This window comes from Nannobrachium achirus (genome assembly GCF_963921795.1).
Source record: "Nannobrachium achirus genome assembly, chromosome: 18".
Taxonomy (NCBI): Eukaryota; Metazoa; Chordata; class Actinopteri; order Myctophiformes; family Myctophidae; genus Nannobrachium; species Nannobrachium achirus.
The window spans coordinates 3,767,028-3,789,515 of NC_137825.1; the positions used below are offsets into that span (position 1 = coordinate 3,767,028).

General features: G+C 43.0%; 1 protein-coding gene across 1 annotated transcript in view; it reads right to left on the reverse strand.

Moving 5' to 3' along the window:
- The window catches only part of wnk4a (WNK lysine deficient protein kinase 4a), a gene marked incomplete at both ends in the record, with an annotated part of 218,651 nt that overhangs the window by 67,437 nt on the left and 128,726 nt on the right, over positions 1 to 22,488 (reverse strand). The window contains 4 exons of the mRNA XM_080746952.1: positions 94 to 167; positions 3,804 to 3,958; positions 14,825 to 15,230; positions 15,739 to 15,912. Coding sequence (XP_080603078.1) covers positions 94 to 167; positions 3,804 to 3,958; positions 14,825 to 15,230; positions 15,739 to 15,912 — 809 coding nt within the window. The remainder of the gene's footprint in view (positions 1 to 93; positions 168 to 3,803; positions 3,959 to 14,824; positions 15,231 to 15,738; positions 15,913 to 22,488) is intronic.

A 22,488-nucleotide genomic window follows, 5' to 3' on the forward strand; every position in this document is an offset into this window, starting at 1 on the left:
GCTCTTCCAGAGGGGAAGACAGACAGACAGACAGACAGACAGACAGACAGACAGACAGACAGACAGACAGACAGACAGACAGACAGACAGTACCTGTCAACAGGAGAGCTGAAGCCGCTGGTAGGCAGAGAGCTGTGTTGTTCAGTGTTGTTGGACACAGCGATGCTCTGGGAATAGACAACATGATTCTGGTCAATACTTTACTGAAAAGTAAAATACAATACATACAGTATACATTTGTACGTACAAGGTTTCCACCTGACACAGCCCAAAACAAACTGATTAGGGTAGTGCTTGGTCTTCCTACTCGGGCCCACCTCACCACTTTTTTCAATTGCGCAGTGGCTCAAAGTAGCTGACAGAGTACAGCATCTTGCAATGGGCCTGGTGTACAAGATACACTACACCTCTAAGATACCCATGTACCTGACAAACTACTGGTGTACAAGATACACTATACCTCCAAGATACCCATGTACCTGACAAACTACTGGTGTACAAGATACACTATACCTCCAAGATACCCATGTACCTGACTAACTACTGGTGTACAAGATACACTACACCTCCAAGATACCCATGTACCTGACTAACTACTGGTGTACAAGATACACTACACCTCCAAGATACCCATGTACCTGACAAACTACTGGTGTACAAGATACACTACACCTCCAAGATACCCATGTACCTGACAAACTACTGGTGTACAAGATACACTACACCTCCAAGATACCCATGTACCTGACAAACTACTGGTGTACAAGATACACTACACCTCCAAGATACCCATGTACCTGACAAACTACTGGTGTACAAGATACACTACACCTCCAAGATACCCATGTACCTGACAAACTACTGGTGTACAAGATACACTACACCTCCAAGATACCCATGTACCTGACAAACTACTGGTGTACAAGATACACTACACCTCCAAGATACCCATGTACCTGACAAACTACTGGTGTACAAGATACACTACACCTCCAAGATACCCATGTACCTGACTAACTACTGGTGTACAAGATACACTACACCACCAAGATACCCATGTACCTGACAAACTACTGGTGTACAAGATACACTACACCTCCAAGATACCCATGTACCTGACAAACTACTGGTGTACAAGATACACTACACCTCCAAGATACCCATGTACCTGACAAACTACTGGTGTACAAGATACACTACACCTCCAAGATACCCATGTACCTGACAAACTACTGGTGTACAAGATACACTACACCTCCAAGATACCCATGTACCTGACAAACTATTGGTGTACAAGACACACTACACCTCCAAGATACCCATGTACCTGACAAACTACTTCCTAAAGGTCAAGGATGTTCACGATCACAACACCAGAGGCAGCTCCACCAATCATGTTCAACCCAGATTTAACACTAAACAAGGCTCTAATTCGTTCTCCTGCTATACCATCACCATGTGGAACGCCCTTCTGCAGGCCTTAAAGGAGAGCAAATCCCTAACCTCCTTCAAAATCTGTATGAAAAGTCACCTTCAGACGGCTGCTACTCGAGACTTGTAAATAGACTATGGGTCTGTTGTTTGTATCGCCCTGTTTTTTTATTATTTTCTTTTCAGCTTTTGTAATCTATGTTATCCTATGCATAGTACTGTGTTCTATCCGTCTGTCTTTCAATGTTATATGAGATACATACTGTAAAGTGGTTCCTGTGTAAATAAGACGAAAAGCTTACTAGGATCTCCTTTTAGTTGACAATGTATTAATATGAAGACCCACTTGACCCCCATACTACAGCTTCACACACAAACGCATTGGTACATTTCGAGCTTGTAGATCTGCTACTTTTGATGATTTTGAATTTAAATCTTGAATAGTAGCATACTGAATATATAAGAGACAATATAAACCAGACCTTCTCCTGAGTCCAGGTTTGGTTAGAACAGTCTTGCACAAACCTGAACTCTCCTGCTCGACGCTTTTATCTTTATTTTTTTGGGTTAGGGTTCGGTGCATTACAAGAGACATAAAAATGCTTGATGTATGGCCTAGTGTAATCTGGGAAATCATTCCATATGTTTAGCTTATGGGACGAGCTATTTCGGCTCATTGTATATATATATATATATATATATATATATATACATGCACTTTCTTTATTTTTATTTATTTTTATTTTCATATATTTATTTTCATTTACACAGTTTTGTAATATCTATAATCATCTTCCTGTACAGAAGGTTTTTCTACTTTTATTACTGTTGTCATTGTCATTATTATTTTATTTTATTTGTATGTGTATGTTCGTATTGTTTGTTTGTCCGGCCTTGTGGGGATGGGGGGGGGGAGGGATGGATGGATGGGAGAAAATGTAAAAACAAAGTATGAGAAGCCCTTTAGGCCGATATTGCATAGTCAACTCGCACATACATGTATACTTCACTTGCACATACATACATAATGGTCCTTCACTTGCACATACATACATACTTCACTTGCATGTACATACATACTTCACTTGCACATACATACATATCGGTACGTTATTTGCACATACATACATACTTCACTTGCACATACATAAATACTTCATTCGCACATACATACATACTTCACTTGCACATACATAAATACTTCATTCGCACATACATACATACTTCACTTGCACATACATAAATACTTCATTCGCACATACATACATACTTCACTTGCACATACATAAATACTTCATTCGCACATACATACATACTTCACTTGCACATACATAAATACTTCATTCGCACATACATACATACTTCACTTGCACATACATAAATACTTCATTCGCACATACATACATACTTCACTTGCACATACATAAATACTTCATTCGCACATACATACATACTTCACTTGCACATACATACATACTTTTCCACCTGACACAGATGATAACATCAGGCTGTCTTGGAGAGCAGAGCCTTCATATACAGTAGGATCATGTATTTTTATTACTAGTGTACTTTTTTCATTAGCAGCCGCGTCTCCAACAACACAACACCATATTAAAACAAACACAGACACAGGAACCCAGGCAATCTGTGTGTGTGTGTGTGTGTGTGTGTGTGTGTGTGTGTGTGTGTGTGTGTGCGTGCGTGCGTGCGTGCGTGCGTGCGTGCGTGCGTGCGTGCGTGCGTGCGTGCGTGTGTGTGTTACTAAAAAGGAAGGAAATGTATTTTTTCTTTCAAATACGTATTTTTGGCATCTTAGTAGCTTTATTTGAGAGCTTCTCAACCCAGGGGTCGTGACCCCCAGTAGGGTGAAGGTGGGGTCACACGCTTTCACATTCAGTCTGTTCTATTTGTTTTTAAAAAGCCAGGCCTGTGAAAGCTGTTATTTACATTCTCATTATTATTTAATTTTTTCTATCAGACCTGAGGCGGATTCTACAAATACTCTAAACCCTAGACGTATTACAGTAAACGGTTACAGAACGGTGAAGCTGCATTCAAACCTGGACGCAGAGGCGTCAATTGGGTATGGCAGGGGTATGCAGCTGCCATACCTTGGGTCCAGGGGGGAAAATAAAAGTTACTTTTAAATATAAATCCATGAATGTCTCTTTGTCTTTCTGCGCTGGTTATTATGTTGTTAAATTACAGTAAAATAACTACAAATGCAACATTTAACAACATGGTCACTTTAACTTTAAGGTATTATAATTATATTCTCCACACTTTTATTCTCCCCATCTTGACAAGATGATATATTCCCATGTCTATGGGGAGACCACCTCTATGGGGAGACCACCTCTCAGTCTACTCACCGAGGGGAAGCGCAGGGCTGGGATGCTGGGGGGGCCGGTGCGGGTGGCAGGTGGGGTGGGAGGGGTCATGGGGGCGCTGGGGACCCCCTCCTCGCCCCCCCGGGGGTCCGCGAGGCCGGAGGGGCTGAGATAGCCGTCCACCTCGTCACAGTCAGCTGTCACAACACAGAGGGAGAGAGAGAGAGAGAGTTAGCATGAGACTCACCCATACATACACATACCATACTGTCACACAGGCACGTGCACACACTTAGACATCAAAGGGGGCTTGAGCCCCTGTCCTTTTATATCCGTCTGTAAAAAGTGTCCTCTCCAGACCATGAATGCAGTTTTCACTAAGGTGAAAGGAAATGCAAATGCCCCCTCTTTCCATGCCATAATTGAAATCCATGCCGTTACGCCACATCTCCAGTATAGACCATATTCACTCCGCTGCCATCTTGGATCACATGACTTCCTGGGATAGCAACCTGCATTACAAACCATTGTGAACAATGGAGCGATGGTCCCAAAATATGAGTTCTATTCAACCAATTTATTTTTACCAATTGGCAGATGACATCAACACCCCCAAAAGGATTAAATAGAAGGGTATATCCACAATATTAATGGTAGTTACTGTAGGTTGCAATGTTACTCTGTACAAAGACTTGCTACAGTATCTGTGCAGACTAGTGCTTGCTCTGCCATCATATAGTATTGTGAGTATCGTGATTTTTGCATAATAATCAGGAACAATCTAACAACAAATAGTTAATATGATGGTGGAGCAAGCACTGCACAGATAGCAAGTATCTGTACACAGTAAGGTTGCAAGTTAACCTAACTTACCTTGAATATCGTTACCATGGATGTAATCAATCTACTGTAGCCCTTCTATTTAATCATTTTGGGGATGTTGATGTTGTCATCTGCCCATTTGAAGGTTGAACAGAACTCATATTTTGGGACCATCGCTCCATTGTTCACAATGGTTTGCAGTGCAGGCTGCTATCCCAGGAAGTCATGTGATCCAAGATGGCCGCGGTGTGAATAAGGTCTATTGACTTGATCATGCTTAGTTCAGTGTGGTGTCACGCATCGAAAATAGCCGACCTCCAAGCTCCGAGAGAAAGAGAGAGGACACCAGAGAGTTAGCTTGAGACTCGCCCATACATACACATACCATACCACTGAGAGAAAGAGAGAGGACACCAGAGAGTTAGCTTGAGACTCGCCCATACATACACATACCATACCACTGAGAGAAAGAGAGAGGACACCAGAGAGTTAGCTTGAGACTCGCCCATACATACACATACCATACCACTGCTGCCTGTCAGGATTAAAGCTCTTATCGCCATATTTTAGCTTTTTGTGTTTATTGTTAAATTAACGTCCTCTACTTGATCAACTACAGCATCATCAGAATTATCAGATCTACACGCTGGAAACGCAGCGCGAGGCCACACACTTCAAGCTTGTAGATCTGCTACTTTTTTCATTTGAATCCTGAACAGGAACAAGATATATCCATGTGTGTGTGTGTGTGTGTGTGTGTGTGTGTGTGTGTGTGTGTGTGTGTGTGTGTGTGTGCATGGCATGCATGTGTCCTATCCCCTAAGTGTCACACACACACACACACACACACACACACACACACACACACACACACACACACACACAGAGGTAAGTGAATAATTGACTTGTGCAGGGTGTCATGTTTCACTCTGTGAGCCTCGTGCGTCATGTGACACATGGAATGCATGACTCAGTAACAACACAATAAGTCCTTATGCAATGACACATTAAACACACTAATACGTCCTTATGCAATTAAACATTAAACACACCGCGGCGCGTGTACAGGGGATGCAATTCTTTCAACATAAAATGCTGCAATCAAGTACAGGAGAGTTTGGAAAAGGCTTGAACGCTGCCTTCATGGAAAGGTGGGCATTTTAATTTCTTTCAGAACTAGTGAGTGCTGCATTCATGGTCTGGAGAGGGCACTTTTACAGACGGGTAACCCCCCCCCCCCCCCCCCTCCTCCATTTCCCCAACTCTACCAGGTTGGTGCGTCACACAGTAGGGCATTCACCATATATTCGGATATCAAAGTCACTATTCAATGTTGTTCACCGAATTTGAATATTCGCTTATTTTTATTTTTTTATTGTTTTCTCTTTAAAAAATCTATAGTTTATAAAGCTTGGCTAGATAGGAAGTCATAACAAGAATGAGTTGTCAATGCCCCTGGTGGATGAATTTGTTAATGCTCTATACCAGGGGTTCTCAAACCTTTTTAGGCCGTGACCCCCAAAATAAACATATTTGAACTGGGGACCCCCAGCCTGACAAGCACTTGGAATTGAAGGTTTTACATTTAATGTGACTCGGTTCCGCAGATAAATATTGTGAAAATAGCAGATCTACATGCTCACAACGCGAGCTGTTGTGAGCATGTAGATCTGCTATTTTCACAATGTTCGCCTCTTGTTTACTTCATATTTGACAGTTTGGCAAGTCCTGTAGAATATTCGACTTTTCGAATACTTTGAGGTCGAATAATTAGAATACTAAAAATCCCTATTTGTGAATGCCCTACCACAAAGTACATGACAGATGGCAGGGGACAGATTTTTTCTTTTTTTTTATACAGTACATAAGAAAAATACAGATGTACGAAGTGACGCGCTGTGAGCTTGTAGATCTGCTATTTTGGAATAATAGCCAACATACGAATGGATAAAGTGATGACTGAGATGTTGTATGAATTACTTTTTCGGGGGAACTCATGACAGATGTCATATAGGCTGAAACAAACTGTTTTTAAACCACTTGAACCCTGGACTGCCTATACCTGGGGGGCTGCGAACGTTCAGCGTTCGCCAAAGAGATTTGACCACGGTGTAAATGCTAGAGAAGATCATTACCCACCATAACAACCATAGACCAATCAAAGCAACTGTTTTATGTTTTAAGTACAACTGTGGCAAGAATCCTGTGCATCCATTGGCTGTTCAACTTTAAAGAGCAAGGAGCTAATAGGCTCAAAACACAGTGGCCCATTTTAGCAGATCAGGTGGCTCATTTTACATGAAACGGCTAAATCTAAAAGAATGTGTGACAGCTGATGTTTCAAAAGCTGTAGGGCCAAAACTGTTTTATTTTATTACACAAATGTAACTCAAACATGTTGACAACAGTCCTTATTAATCATAGAAACATTATGCATTGCACCTTCTAAAGCCTCTATCAGAGTCCAGGGTGAAGAGCTTTTCACCGCAAATGTTAGGTGATCAGCTATCCACCTAAAGTGAGAAAACAAGTGGAGGCCATCATAGTCAGTCACGGTGAAGTCCTATCACTGTGACTGACTGGTCTAGATCGACCAATCAGTGAACGGGGTGATGGGCCGATCTGTCTGATAGTAAAAACAGAGAGATGTGTCGGGGTTCGCGGTGGATAGCTCTTCACCGCCAGTAATGACGCAATGTTGTAGTTTTATGACTTAAAAAGACTACACCCCGGTGGATAGCTTACCACTGCGGTGCCTACTATGATAGGGGCTTTAGGCCATGGCTAAACGGAGCTGGATATTTCTGAAGCTAGACATTTTTTTGTGCTGTTGTTGGGGCTTGCAGCCACATGAAGCTGGATATTTTGGCCGCGAAGCTGGATATTTTTTAAACCGGATAAATAAGTGAAGACATTGAAAAATATCCGATTCACTGGATCCGTGTAGACAGGGAACCCGGATATCTCTGAAGACTTTACTGTGTGTGTGCTTGTTAGACCTAGATATCTTTGTCGTGTGGACCTAGATATTTTTCGGACATCTGAAAAACCGGGATATATGAAATATCTAGCTCTGTGTGGACCTACCGGTAGATATTTTTCTATGTGGATATCTGAAAAACCAGGATATATGAAATATCCAGCTCCGTGTAGCCATGGCTTTAGTCTCCTATTCCATTTTCCAAAAAGTGACCCACATTACTGTAGGTAGGATTTGGACAACAATGTCTTTGCTATCGGTGTCGGATGAACTCACAGCTCTCTCTCTCTCCATTCTCCTTTTGACTGCTCTATTTTCACCGCCAGCTTTACTTAGATTTTAAGATCTTTTAGATGAAAAACATCTCACAACATCTCCCAGACTGTGTCTCACATTTCTCAGACAATAGCCTGTTTCTCTCTCTGTACCAAAGCAGGGACCTTGACACATGAAAGAGCTCTTTTTGTTGGGAAAATGTCCTTCTGTGACTGTCTACCAATAAACTGTTCCCTTTCAACTCTGTGAGGAGCTAAGTATCCTCTAAGTGCCACATTCATGGACGATGCCCGATGGAAGCGCTTTGGTGTAATCCGTTTTGGGCAGACAAGACGCTGCGCACACAAAATGATTTACACAACCACTTTTCTGTCAACATTTTATCAATAGCAATATTGAATACATAGACATAGAATTAAACTGGCCCGATGCCAAATTGCTATAGAAGGGATTGTTCATAACTAGGGTTGGGTACCGAAATTCGGTACCGGGACAGAACCGATATGGACATGACAGTTCCTGGGTACCCAAAAATAATATTTACTTTCGGTACCGCTTATCGGTTCCTAGACGCACCAGTAAAAAAAAAGACGTGCTATCCGTTCACAAAAGGCTACATTACATTACGTGCACTTCACAGGACAAGCCCTACACGGGCTACACTACGAAGGGCGCACACTCTTGTATTCCTCCAACACACATAGACACACAAGCGCACACACGGGGACAACTGCGTTGCCACTCAGTCAACAACAACAGCGATGCTAGCAAAATTAGCAGCCCATCCACCAGTACAGCTGAGCCCTGCACAGCCACAGAGAGACGTGAGATGGAGTCGAAACATTTATGACAGCGTGGCATTCATCTGAAAGACTGTACGGCAACAGCAACAGTGCTTGCGGACCCCCGCGTTTCTCTCTGGGTTATGGTGTGACTGCGGGCTCAGCTCTCTGTCGCTCGCTCGCTGAGCTGTGTTATTTTGTCAAATCTAAGCTGGCAAATCTAACACTCCGGTAGCCGATCTTTTCAGAATAAGATATGTTGCGCTAGCCGCAATAAGACTTCCAGGTGGTGGTCATTTACGTAATGCAATAATACTTCCAGACGGTGGTCGACTTCTTAATCTCTTCAGAATAAGACATTGAAATATGATTTCATTTGTCATAATTCATTAAAACTGTGATTAAACATTCAAATTCAATTAAAAAATTATGTTTTAAATGATTCATTAAAACTGTAAATTAAACATTAAAATTAAATTAATAAAAATGTTTTTGTGTAAAAACCAAACCATTTTGGAACCGAAATAGGAACCGTTTGGAACCGGAACCGATAAGCAGAACCGAAACCGGAACCGGAATCGTAAAAATCCAAACGATACCCAACCCTATTCGTAACAGAGGTCTTTCTCCATCTCTCCAGCTCTTTAACTCTTTTACTGCCTATGGTCTAGTTTGACAAGTTATATTAATGGGTCCACTCTGCTTATGATGAGTTTGACGAGTTTGGCCTAATTAGCAATTGTTTTATTTTTGTATTATATATTTCTGGACCCAATCTAGTAAACATGATTTCAATCGCGATTTTGCATGTTTCACCCCCATACAACCCCATCTTTCAAACATGGCAGCCATCTTTGTTCACATAACGTAAAACATAATGGCTGCTATCTCATTAATGCCTGAACGGATTTCCAATCGGATTTTTTGGTTTGAAAGCTGTGAACAGCGTGCACAAACATGGTGCATGGGCGTGCATGATCTGTGCACTATAAATTACATGGAAGTCTATGGAGACTTCTGGCAGGGAAACCTGAAAGACGGCATATTCAAATTGGCAGTGGTGTTAATAAACTGAAAGATGTAAGTTACTATTCCTTGCCCCTTCGGACATATTATGTGCTCCAAATGTAGTGCAGAGTTTGGGTTATGTGTTGTGCAAAGTATATGACAGATTGAATGTAGGAGTCTCCTAAGTAATGTTGGAGAACCCAGAGACGTATCAGTGATGTCAGTCATCTCCAAATTTGGGCACTGCTTCCACATGCGGTTGTTACCATGGCGGTGACTCACGTGCACAGACAGACAGACATTCGGTAAATTAATAGTTAGATTAACTTCACTCTAAAGCCCTTTGCACACAGGCGCGTGTATCCGCATGGATAAAACAGACACTTTCTTTTTATTTAAAAGAAAACAATGATTCTCTACGACCTCATGCACACCGGATCCGAATTAGCCGTGCAACGAGTGGCTGTGGCCGTGCGTTTTTTTCTCGATCGAACCCAGTTCGATTTGTGCGTCTTGTCGCATGCGGTAAAAAAACTCATCAGTCCTTTTATGACTCCTTTTGGGATCCGCAGCGCCGATTCCACACAGCCTTGCACACCAAATCCAATGCGTTTTATTCATGCAGCAAACGAAAAAACTGTCCTGTGTGCAAAGGGCTTTACTGCTCATAATTTAATCATTTTTACTTCATCACTTCCAATTTCACTTGTCCTGTGATCTGTATGAGATCTCTCTCCTGATTGGATAGAATTGCTATCCCGACAAGAAAATAAATTGTCAACTAGATCAGTGGTTTCCAAACTTTTGAAATACTTTTTATTTCTTTTTTGCAGGAAAATATATCCACACTTCCGGAGAACAGCAACAGACATACAAGCTCACGTCGCATCGCAAATGCAACGGTTGTGAGCTTGTAGATCACTCTCGGCTGCGACGCCGGAAAACCGACGCACACCTTTCCCCGCGATGCACGATGAGACGTTGGAAACTTGTGGTTATATTTATTTTTTACCTGAGTCGTGTCCCATACAAATTGGTCCGTGAGCCACAGTTTGGTAAACGGTGAACTAGAGGCCACCTGACATTACAGGGTAGCAGGAACAGACAGGATCTGTAGGCCAGTCAATCTAAGCTAAAAAAGGGCCTGACCCAAAATAAATTGCAATAGTAATGGTTCAAGGTTTTTTATGATCCTTAGGGTCATCCAAATAACATATTAAAAGTTGTGAATTATATATTTAGTGGATCAAGATGAATTCAGGGGGTTCAAGTTTAGGTCCATTCACTTACTATACAGGAAAAAAAGACCCACCAAAAGATCTTATTTAAGTAGCATGTGAGGGGTCTAACTAGGGGTTTTTCATGATTCTGAATCCATTGCAAGCATTTGTTTTGCACGAAAAACATTCCTTGGGCTAGAAACGGACACTACAAAACTATGGATTAGTGATGAGTCATCACTTTTCTGGGGTCAGCTCCGTTTTGTGGTGTCCGCTTTTAACCTGACAAATGTTTTTTGTGCAAAACAAATGCTTGCAATAGATTCAGGATCATGAAAACCCCCTAGTTTGACCCCTCACATGCTACTTAAAGAAGATTTTTTTGGGGGTCTTTTTTTTTCTGTATAGTAAGTGAATGGACTCAAACATGAACCCCCTGAATTTACCTTGATCCACTAAATATATAATTCACAATTTTTAATATGTTATTTGGATGACCCTAAGGATCATAAAAAACCTTGAACCATTACTATTGCAATTTCTTTTGGGTCAAACCTTAGATTGACTAGCCTGTGGCACAGAGACCAAATTATCTGTCTGTTCTGTTATTATTATGTTTTTATTACACCATGTTTGCAGAGACACAGCTAGCACACATACAGTAGGTACAGTAACCTGACATATCATATGTCTAACAAAGGTCGGTGATTTCTTGTTTTTTTTTTTTCAGATTAAAACGAAAAAAAGAAAAAATCCCCTCCAACTTTCCCCTTACTCCCAAAAAAACACCCTTTTCACCCACAGAAACAAATAAAAAAGAAGAAAAGTGATAACAAAGAGTGATAAAACAGCAGAATGTCTCAGCCTCAACCTTATGAGTTGTAATCCAAGATTAACCAGATACCCAACACCCTCTCCAACCTTGGGTGGTTTATACTCGTAATGTGTCACACATTCTAATCCAGGCCTTTCTACTTCAGTTTTTCAGTTTTATTTGTTCATTATTGTGAAATCCAGTGTTGTTGTGTGCGTGTGACAGACATGTGTGGTGTAGTGTGGTGTTATGTGGTGTAGTGTGGAGGTGCACTTTGGTGCGTTGTAGCTTACAGTTAGCGGAGGAAAGCTGTGGCGAGGGTTCTGTTATGTGTAGTGTTGTGATATTATTAGCCTTTTAGCGCCCCCTATTCCCCATTCTGATTGCAAGTAACAGGTGTTGTTTCTGCAGCCTGGCCGGGAACTATACTTTCTTGTAGCTGGGAACTACTTTCTTGTAGCTGGGAACTACTTTCTTGTAGCTGGGAACTACTTTCTTGTAGCTGGGAACTACTTTCTTGTAGCTGGGAACTACATTCTTGTAGCTGGGAACTACTTTCTTGTAGCTGGGAACTACTTTCTTGTAGCTGGGAATTACTTTTTTGCAGACCTTGTAGTGAATTATTAGTGAAATAGAACAGTTTTAATTGGTACATGTCTATGATTTTTCATGTTGCCATATTGTAACCGTTTTTGAAAAGCAATAAGCCACGCGAGGCATGTGGTTACCTGTAACGGCTGAGAGGGTAGGAGACACTCGGCTTCGCCTCGTGTCTCCCTACGCCTCTCAGCCGTTATAAAACACCGGGTAACCACATCCCTCTTGTGGCTTATTGCTTAAGTATAGTGTGGTTGTGACCGAAGGTCGCAGTATACCATGAGAAATGTCGTACCCTGTACGTACAGGAAGTGATGTCACCTCATCAATATCTCTGTGACATCACAGGTGATATCAAAGGTGGCATCACCTATGTAAAAGTCCATATATGGGTATCCCTTTTATTCCCATATATATGAAGATCCCTGATGTCATCGATTTATATAACGTATATCACTGGCCAGATAGAAAAGGCATGGCCCATATCTGTGTGGCTGGTTCATATAGAGATCTCCATGTATGGGCATACCATATATTGTATGTATATGGATACATATTTAAATTAATAAAGGATCAAATTAAATAAAAAGTCCATATATGGTCATTCCCAGAAACAAAATCCCTCTTATGCCCATATATGGAGATTTCTGAAGTCCTCAATCGCAGGCCCAAACTGGCCCAAGAGCCTGCTTTACTCTGATTTACACCCTACCTTCCCCGAAAACGTTAATAGTATATACTAGGGGTGTGTATCCATCCCCTACAAGGCGATTCGATACGTATCCGATACATGGGCTAACGATTCGATTCGGAAACGATACGGCTTACATACAGAACGATTCGATACGATTCGATACGGTGCAATTTCGATACGATTTCGATACGATTTCGATTTTGTGGATTTTATGCGATTCGATTGGATTCGATACGATTCGATGCGATACGGTGTGATCTGATACATACGTTTAATGAAACATTAATTTTCCATTCAATTAAGAAGCTATAATCTATAAAGTAGCATTGCTGAGATGCTGAGGTGGAGAAATATAAAACAAACACACAAAAGGCCTGGCCCTTCAGGCTTCAGTACAGTGCAATAATTGTACTTGTACAAAGCTGCTATAATAACACTGAAAAACTAAAATACATCCTCACCAATGCCACAGATCAGATCAATCCTCAGCAATGCCACAGATCAGATCACCAAATAAAACTAGTAAAAGAGCCTGCTGTTATTCAGTCAATAAGATCATTTCAAAGAGATCCACTTTACAACAGTAACAACAGCAGTATAAAGTAGGCTATAAGTGCAACATTTGAAGTCTGGCACACATCATGTCTACTTGTTATCTTATGCCTCTACTGCAGTAGTTCTAAAAAAATCAATGTCAAGGACCTCCAGTTTGACATGGATCAGGCTGTCTTAAGTTTACCCAAGGGTTCATTAGGGTCCATTTGGTTCCATTTGTACACTCCCCTGAGTTACACATACCCAAGGGTTCATTAGGGTCCATTTGGTTCCATTTGTACACTCCCCTGAGTTACACATACCCAAGGGTCCATTTGGTTCCTATCATTTCGCCGAGGACCCCCTAGAACTCCCTCAAGGACCCTTGGGGTCCCCGGACCCCACTTTGAAAACCAATACTCTATAGTAGCCCTTTGCCATAAAAGCTGATGCTGTGATTATTACCTTTGCTGTCGACAAGCGCGGGGACTTCTGATGGTTCTAGTAGAACCGGGTTCTACTGGGAAAAGTGTTATAATCCAATCCATTACTGTCGCATTCTTATAAAATCCAAACTTGCGTTTCTCCACTGGAATAATGAATCCATAGTGATGGAACTCAACTAACACGTTGTTGGTTTGTTTACAAGTCGCTGTGTGTCGCACATGCGAGCGTCATACACGCTGCATCGGAAGTAGCAGATCTATAAGTTTACAACCCATCCACATGCAACACCCTGTGGGCTTGTAGATCTGCGGCTTTCCGCAGGACAGTGACTGCAGTACGTAGAAACACAGCTCTATTTGGAGGACAGAGCAGCAGGCAGCTTTTTTTTTTCTTTCCGTTGCACTCACTGCAGCACTGACTGTGCTAGCAGAGCGCTCACTTTTGAAGTAATGATTTGTAACAGTAAACGATGAGTAAGTAAGTTCAGAATTTCACAGCAGGTTAATTATTTAATGCTAAAATCCGATTAATCCGATTAATTACTTTAGGACCGATACATCGACCGATACGGCCGCGATTTGGACCGATCCGGGTAAACGCGCATCGATGCGGCCGTATCGCTAGTGTTGAAACCGATAATCGATTCATATCGATTTTTTCCGACACCCTTAGTATATACATATATATATATGGATATATATTAATAAAGGATAAAATAAATAAAATGTCCATATACAGTATGGGCATTCCCAGATGATGCCCTGTTAGGGTACCCCCTTATGCCCATATATGGAGATCCCCAGGCCAGGCCCTAACTTGCCAAGGCCCTGCTTGGCTTTACTAATTAAGGACACTAGAAGCTCGGCCGCCCTAGTATGGTTTTACTTACAGTTAGCGGAGGAACAGCTGTGTCGGGGGCGCAGGTGGAAGTGCTGCTCAGACTCCGGCTCCTCCTGCTCAGTAGGGAAGGCGGAGCTTACGCCAGACTCCTCCTCCTGCTCAGTAGGGGAGGCGGAGCTAATCCCAAACTCCTCCCCATCGGCAGGGAAGGCGGAGCTGATGCCACACTCCTCCCCCTCGGCAGGGAAGGCGGAGCAAACGCCAGAGTCCACTGAGCAGCTGTTGACGGGGGAGAGGATGGGCGTGGCCGTGGGCGTGGCCGAGGTGTGGGCGTAACCCGGCGGCGCGGAGGCGGGGCTCCACAGGGCGGAGGCGGGGCTCCGCGGGGTGGAGGCGGGGCTTCCGGGCGCCGACAGCGCCGTCGTGGGTTCGGCGGGTCTGGGCGACGACGGAGGCTGAGGAAGAGGAGAGTGAGGAAGGTCATTATAGTTAAAGGTGAACTAGGCAAGTCTGTGTGTACAAACACATTCCCCCCTCCCCCTCCCCTCTATGACAGGCATCAAATAGGTAGTTAGTAGTCTTTGATGCTTTCATTGATAAGATAGATCACTAATGAACTCCCCCTCCCCTCAGAATCAGAATACAAAAATAGCAGATCTACAAGCTCGCAGTGAGGCACTCGGTGCCGCGCTGTGAGCTTGTATATCTGCTATTTTTCAATAGTTAAAGCATAAAATAATGATACACAATGTGGGTAAATGGGTAAAAAACTAAAAAGAAGAAAAAAAAGGAAATAAAACCCAACATGGTACCTTGGGTAGAGGGTTGTCCATCTCCTAACTAATACAACCCAACATGGTACCTTGGGTAGAGGGTTGTCCATCTCCTAACTAATACAACCCAACATGGTACCTTGGGTAGAGGGTTGTCCATCTCCTAACTAAATACAACCCAACATGGTACCTTGGGTAGAGGGTTGTCCATCTCCTCGTCCATGGCCTCCTGCTCTCTCCTCCTCCGCTGCTCCTCAGCCAGTCGTCTCATCTTCTCCCTCTGACGTTTGATGGCCGTCACTCTGTCCCTGATGGCCTTGGCCACCAGCTTGAAGTCTGCCTCGCACACAAAGCCCAGCACCACCTGAATGAATGACACACAGAGGACCACAACCAAGGTTATAATAGTTTGGGATTTTTCCATTAGTTTTTATTTTTATTAGTTTTGAGGTTTTGTTTTCAATTACAGTTTAGTTTTAATTTGTTTTTAAAGTGAGGTTGCTAGTTTCGTTTCGTTTTTTTTTTGTTGAAAATGCTTAGTTTTAGTTTAGTTTTTTACTAGTTTTAGTGTTCGTTTTAGTCTTTTTACGTAATATGGGGTATTTGTCAGGGGTGAGATTAAAAAGAAGCTCCGGAAAAATTATATTGTCTAATAAAGAAAATCAACAAAACATCATATTGTTGAACTGGTGTTTTTTATTTTTTATTTCCACAAAAGACAAAAACTAAGGAGATTTTCTCTCTCTTTTTATTTGTATTTCAGTTAAAATGATTTTCCATTCTAGTTTTCGTTTTTTAGTTAGTTTTCGTTTACTATAATAACCTTGACACAGAGGACCACAACCATCACCTTCTACAGCCCAGCACCACCTGAAAGACACATAACATCCGTAGAATCAGACCCTTCCTCACCCAGGAGGAGTCAGCCCAGCTCCTCATCCAGACTTCTGTCATATCAAAACCGGACTACTGTAACTCTAACCTCGCCCCACCAGGCTTTCTGAGGGAAAGCCTGGTGATCGTTAACAACGGGCGGTTTAATCCGGTCTAGGCGGAAACCACAAGCCGAAGAAGCGGCGTCGCTTTGATTTGGTTCCCTCCGTTTGTTTCCCAAATCCCTATTAAAATGCTGGAGTAGCCTAGTGTAGTCTTGCCAGTCGCTACGAGTTAGAGATGCATACCAAACACATTTTTCAAAAGCAAAACTACGCCGCATCAAGGAGTTTATTAGGTAGGCCCTAAAAGTATGTCCTTGAGCGCAGGGGAATTATTTTGGGTTAAAACGGAATCCGGTTTGATAGTTCCCTGTAAATTGTAGTCCTTTGAGTACTACAACATGACGTAAAGTGGTTTCCTCCCCCGACCGGATCAAACCTCGAAAAGTGAAGTGATCCCAGACTACTGTAACTCTCTTCACTGGTCTCCCAGCATGTGCACTTAAACCTCTCCAACTGATCCAAAATGCCGCGGCACGACTGGTCTTCAACCAGCCTAAGTTCTCACATGTCTCCCCCCTTCTCCGCTCCCTCCACTGGCTCCCGGTTGCGGCCCACACTGAATACAATAAACACTGATGCTGACCTTCAAAGGTATGGCACCTCCATACCTCTAAAACCTGATCAACCCCTACACCCCCACCCGTTCACTCAGATCAGCCAACACAGGGATGCTGACAGATCTCCTGGCCCCCAAACCGTGGCATAAACTCCCTGTTGCACTTAGAACAGCAGACTCACTCCATAGCTTCCACCGTGGTCTGAAGACTTACCTCTTCAGACTCCACCATAGCCCATAGCACTTACTGTAGCACTCGCCTTCCCTCAATGACCATACATGAAAACTAAATAGCAAATTCTATGCATTTTGATGTATTGATGTATTTATTACCTTCCGTAATGAAAGTCGCTCTAGATTAAGAGCGTCTGCTAAATGCCTAAATGTTAAAGCGTGCAACCATTACAATCAAGTGCATAGCAAAGAAAAATGTCCTCAGTTGGGTCAGTACAACAACTATCCTCTGTGACCTGAGGCAAGCCGCTTAATGCCAAGAACAACCCATCTAAAATCTCCACAGCGCGTACCAGGTTAAGCCTTTAGTTTACCCCATTTAGATCGGGTACACATTATTGAGTATCATTATTTTATGCTTTAACTATTGAAAAATAGCAGATATACAAGCTCACAGCGCTGCGAGCTTGTAGATCTGCTATTTTTTTTAAATCTTGAAAATTTGAATTTTGACACGATTCTATAAGTGTCTTTTGAATCCTTCAAAGGTTTTTTTTTTTTTTTTTTTGAAAAAAAATGTTTCTATGTCAGCAATCTGGCCAGCCATCGTCAAAGAAAAGGTCCTTTTCACTTAAATGGAGCTCAGTTAAGTCTGTTCTTGAGAGACTACTATGTCAGTGGTGCTCAAACCTTTTCATGTGAAGGACCCCCAAAATGATATTTGTTTGGCCACGGACCCCCATCTCAAAATATTTAGTTCCAGGGACCACCCAGAAGCAAAATTTGAGACACAAACGTTCGCTTTAAAAATACATATATTCTAAGATTTGCACACATTTTCACGACTTTTTCAAAAATAGCAGATCTACAAGCTTGCAGCGCGGCACTCGGTGCCGCGCTGTGAGCTTGTTGCGACCGTCAGGTCGCAGTTTAGTTGCGACCGTAAGGTCGCAGTTTAGTATGAAAACCTCCACCGGCCGTCCGTCGGTCACACGTGCGGTCGACCGCACGTCACACGTGCGGTCGACGTGTGATGAGGTCACGATGAGTCATCTATGCCCAAATATAGATTTCTAGGTCAGATGGCCCATAGAGTTTGTGATGTCAAACCTAGCAACCCAATATAAACAAACCTGATGTCAGACCTGAAGTATCCTTTTATACCCATATATGGAGATACAGAGATCTCCATATATGGGCATATTAGAAAGCCCATATATGGGCATATACGGATGACATCAGGGATATCCATATATGGGCATAAAAGGGACAAGGGCTTACAGTTAAGAGATCTCCATATATGGGCATATCAGAAAGCCCATATATGTTCATATACTGATGACATCAGGAATATCCATATATGGGCATAAAAGGGACAAGGACTTACAGTTAAGAGATCTCCATATATGGGCATAAAGGGACAAGGGCTGTTACAGTAGATATAGAGATGTCCATATATGGGCATAAATGAACAAGGACTGACAAACACTGAGATCTCCATATAACCTATGGGAATATAAGGGACGAGGACTGTCAGCTTGTAGACCTATTTTCTAAATATTGTTGTACATTAAAAACTTGAAATGGGTCGTTCTGCATAGTACTTGGGATTTGTTGATGTAAATGTTCACATAGAGTGTAATAATTGGTAAAACAAACTTTTGGCCTATTTGTGGAGATAAGCGACCAACGGTCGCTTATCTCCCGATTAGGGAGTCTTACTGGTTGCGACCGTAAGGTCGCAGTTTAGTATGAAAACCTCCACCGGCCGTCCGTAGGTCACACGTGCGGTCGACCGCACGTCACACGTGCGGTCGACGTGTGATGAGGTCACGATGAGTCATCTATGCCCAAATATAGATTTCTAGGTCAGATGGCCCATAGAGTTTGTGATGTCAAACCTAGCAACCCAATATAAACAAACCTGATGTCAGACCTGAAGTATCCTTTTATACCCATATATGGAGATACAGAGATCTCCATATATGGGCATATTAGAAAGCCCATATATGGGCATATACGGATGACATCAGGGATATCCATATATGGGCATAAAAGGGACAAGGGCTTACAGTTAAGAGATCTCCATATATGGGCATATCAGAAAGCCCATATATGTTCATATACTGATGACATCAGGAATATCCATATATGGGCATAAAAGGGACAAGGACTTACAGTTAAGAGATCTCCATATATGGGCATAAAGGGACAAGGACTGTTACAGTAGATATAGAGATGTCCATATATGGGCATAAATGAACAAGGACTGACAAACACTGAGATCTCCATATAACCTATGGGAATATAAGGGACGAGGACAATGCGTAGCATTGTGAGCTTGTAGACCTATTTTCTAAATATTGTTGTACATTACAAACTTGAAATGGGTCGTTCTGCATAGTACTTGGGATTTGTTGATGTAAATGTTCACATAGAGTGTAATAATTGGTAAAACAAACTTTTGGCCTATTTGTGGAGATAAGCGACCAACGGTCGCTTATCTCCCGATTAGGGAGTCTTACTGGTATATCTGCTATTTTTTACTGGTTAAAGCATTCAATAATTCTAGGCCCTAAATGGGTTACGGTCACGCTAACCTGAGCGTATAGGAAGCCATTAGCAGGGTAATTACCCGCTGATCAGCGTCTATGAGGGGAGCCACGTGGCGTGCTTTAAACTGTGATTCAATTACCCTCCATAATGTGAAGGTTACGCTCAGGATGCTGCTTGGATTGAGGCTTCTAGAAACAAGAGTTGTTTCAGAGCCAGGTGTCCTTGCTACTTAATGTACAGCGCTGGTTCTATAACTTTAATTTGTCTCAGGTCACCCTTGTAAATAACCTTTACATCCAAGACAGCCCAGAATGACATTGTTACTTTGTAGAACCTTACGTTTATGACATATTACGGTACATGGATATGAGGTATAGAGGATTTAAGCGGCTGAACTGAAGTGACATTGATCAATTCCAAATGTAGGGTGTCTTGAGGGGGTTCCAAATGGACCCTCACAGCTCTGTAACTCTGAGAGTGTACATTTGTACTCTCTCAGAGTTAGGGAGGGTCCTAGAAATGTAAAGAAGCCACTGTCTCTCTTGTCCTTTCCCAGGTAATAATCTTAGTTAATCATTAAAAGAGTGAGGCCGCTCTAACAGTTCTGGCTCATTTAACATGTGTATTTATGTGTTAATGGTGTTAAAAACATTAATCTGTAATGGGAGTATAGCTGTTTAGTGAATGTTATGTCTGCTAAAGTATCAGCTTCATCTTTGACTAGACCTGTGCCCGGGGGTGTGCACAGTCAGTAGGGCACTCACCAAAGATTAGAATATTCAAATATTCGAATATCAAAGTCACTATTCAGGCAGGCAGGCAGACAGGCAGGCAGGCAGGCAGGCAGGCAGGCAGGCAGGCAGACAGACAGACAGACAGACAGACAGACAGGCAGGCAGGCAGGCAGGCAGGCAGGCAGGCAGGCAGGCAGGCAGACAGGCAGGCAGGCAGGCAGGCAGACAGGCAGGCAGGCAGACAGACAGACAGACAGACAGACAGACAGACAGGCAGACAGACAGACAGACAGACAGACAGACAGACAGACAGACAGACAGACAGACAGACAGACAGGCAGGTGTAGAAATGTGAGACTCAGGAAGAGAATCCTGAGGTCACATCTTAAATAATGTCAGGTGGAAACCTGACATGTCCAAAATTGAACGTAAAGAGTGAAAATAGACGATCTACAAGATCTCACAAGCAATCTCACTAGTGATCTACAAGCATGCAGATCGGCTATGTTCACCACTTTTACTTCCAACACTCTTGCAGTAGGGTATCAAGAGAAGAAAAGTTGAGATAAGAGATTTCTCTGTGGTCCCTCATGTCCTCTGTGGAGGTGACTTTTAATGAAACACACACACGCGCGCGCACGCACACACACACACACACACACACACACACACACACACACACACACACACACACACACACACACACACACACACACACACACACACACACACACACACACACACACACGGACCTATTTGGAAAATCACTTTTCATCAAGATCAAATCTGCCATCCCAGTGATATGATACAGAGGTCTAGTGTGGGTTATCTAATGTAATGTGATGACCTGTTGAGAGGTGGGTGATGTTGTTGGGAGGACAGTCTGTCCCGTGTGCGGCAGACGGGAGGGGAACGCTACACCACGCTACGCTACGCGCCCAACGATCCTCAACCCGTGTGCATGCCAACCCTACCATGTAACTGTCCTGTCCCACCATCCTCAACCTGTCACCGTCATGCCAACCCTACCATGTAACTGTCCTCCTGTCCCACCCCGGGGTTTGAACCCACGTCTCCTGTACATTTTCACCTTCAAGTAAAGATTTGTGTCAAGGCCAGCCTGACAGCGCATCGAGGGTCCGAGTCCCGATCCCAACGACCTCTGCTACATGTCACTCCCCATCTCTCTTCCTGTTTCCTATCCTATCAATAAAGGCAGATAAAGGCCCAAGAAATCTCCTAAAAAAAATAAAAAAATCACACCCGTGTGAACTGAGCGGTGGTTGTGTGTGTGTGTGTGTGTGTGTGTGTGTGTGTGTGTGTGTGTGTGTGTGTGTGTGTGTGTGTGTGTGTGTGTGTGTGTGTGTGCGCGTGCGTGTGTGAGAGAGAGAGAGAGAGAATATTGCAGTTGATGCTCAGACTAGACTCAAGAGCACCCTCTCTGGTCACTGAGTGGTAGTTCAGGCTACATACACACATACATACACGGATACATACACGGATACACACACGGCCATGCTATGGAGCGGTCTACCACCGCTCAAAAATAAAAGCAAATCTGAAACAGGATGGTGTCAAACGTTGTGTCCAACCGAGACACAGGATGTAAACTATCTATAAGTTAAACAATGCATGTGTGTGCGTGTGGGCATGCGTGCGTGCGTGCGTGTGCGTGAGTGTGCGTGAGTGTGTGTGTGCATGTGTGCGTGATTGAGTGATTGAGTGAGTGAGTGAGTGAGTGAGTGAGTGAGTGAGTGAGTGAGTGAGTGTGTGTGCGTGCGTGTGTGTGTGCTTATGTGCGTGAGCGTATGTGCGTGTGGGTGTGTTCGTGTGCGTGTGTGTGTATGTGTGTGTGTGTGTGCGTGTGTGTGTATGTGTGCGTTGCATTGCGTTGCGTGCGTTGCGTTGTGTGTGTGCGTGCG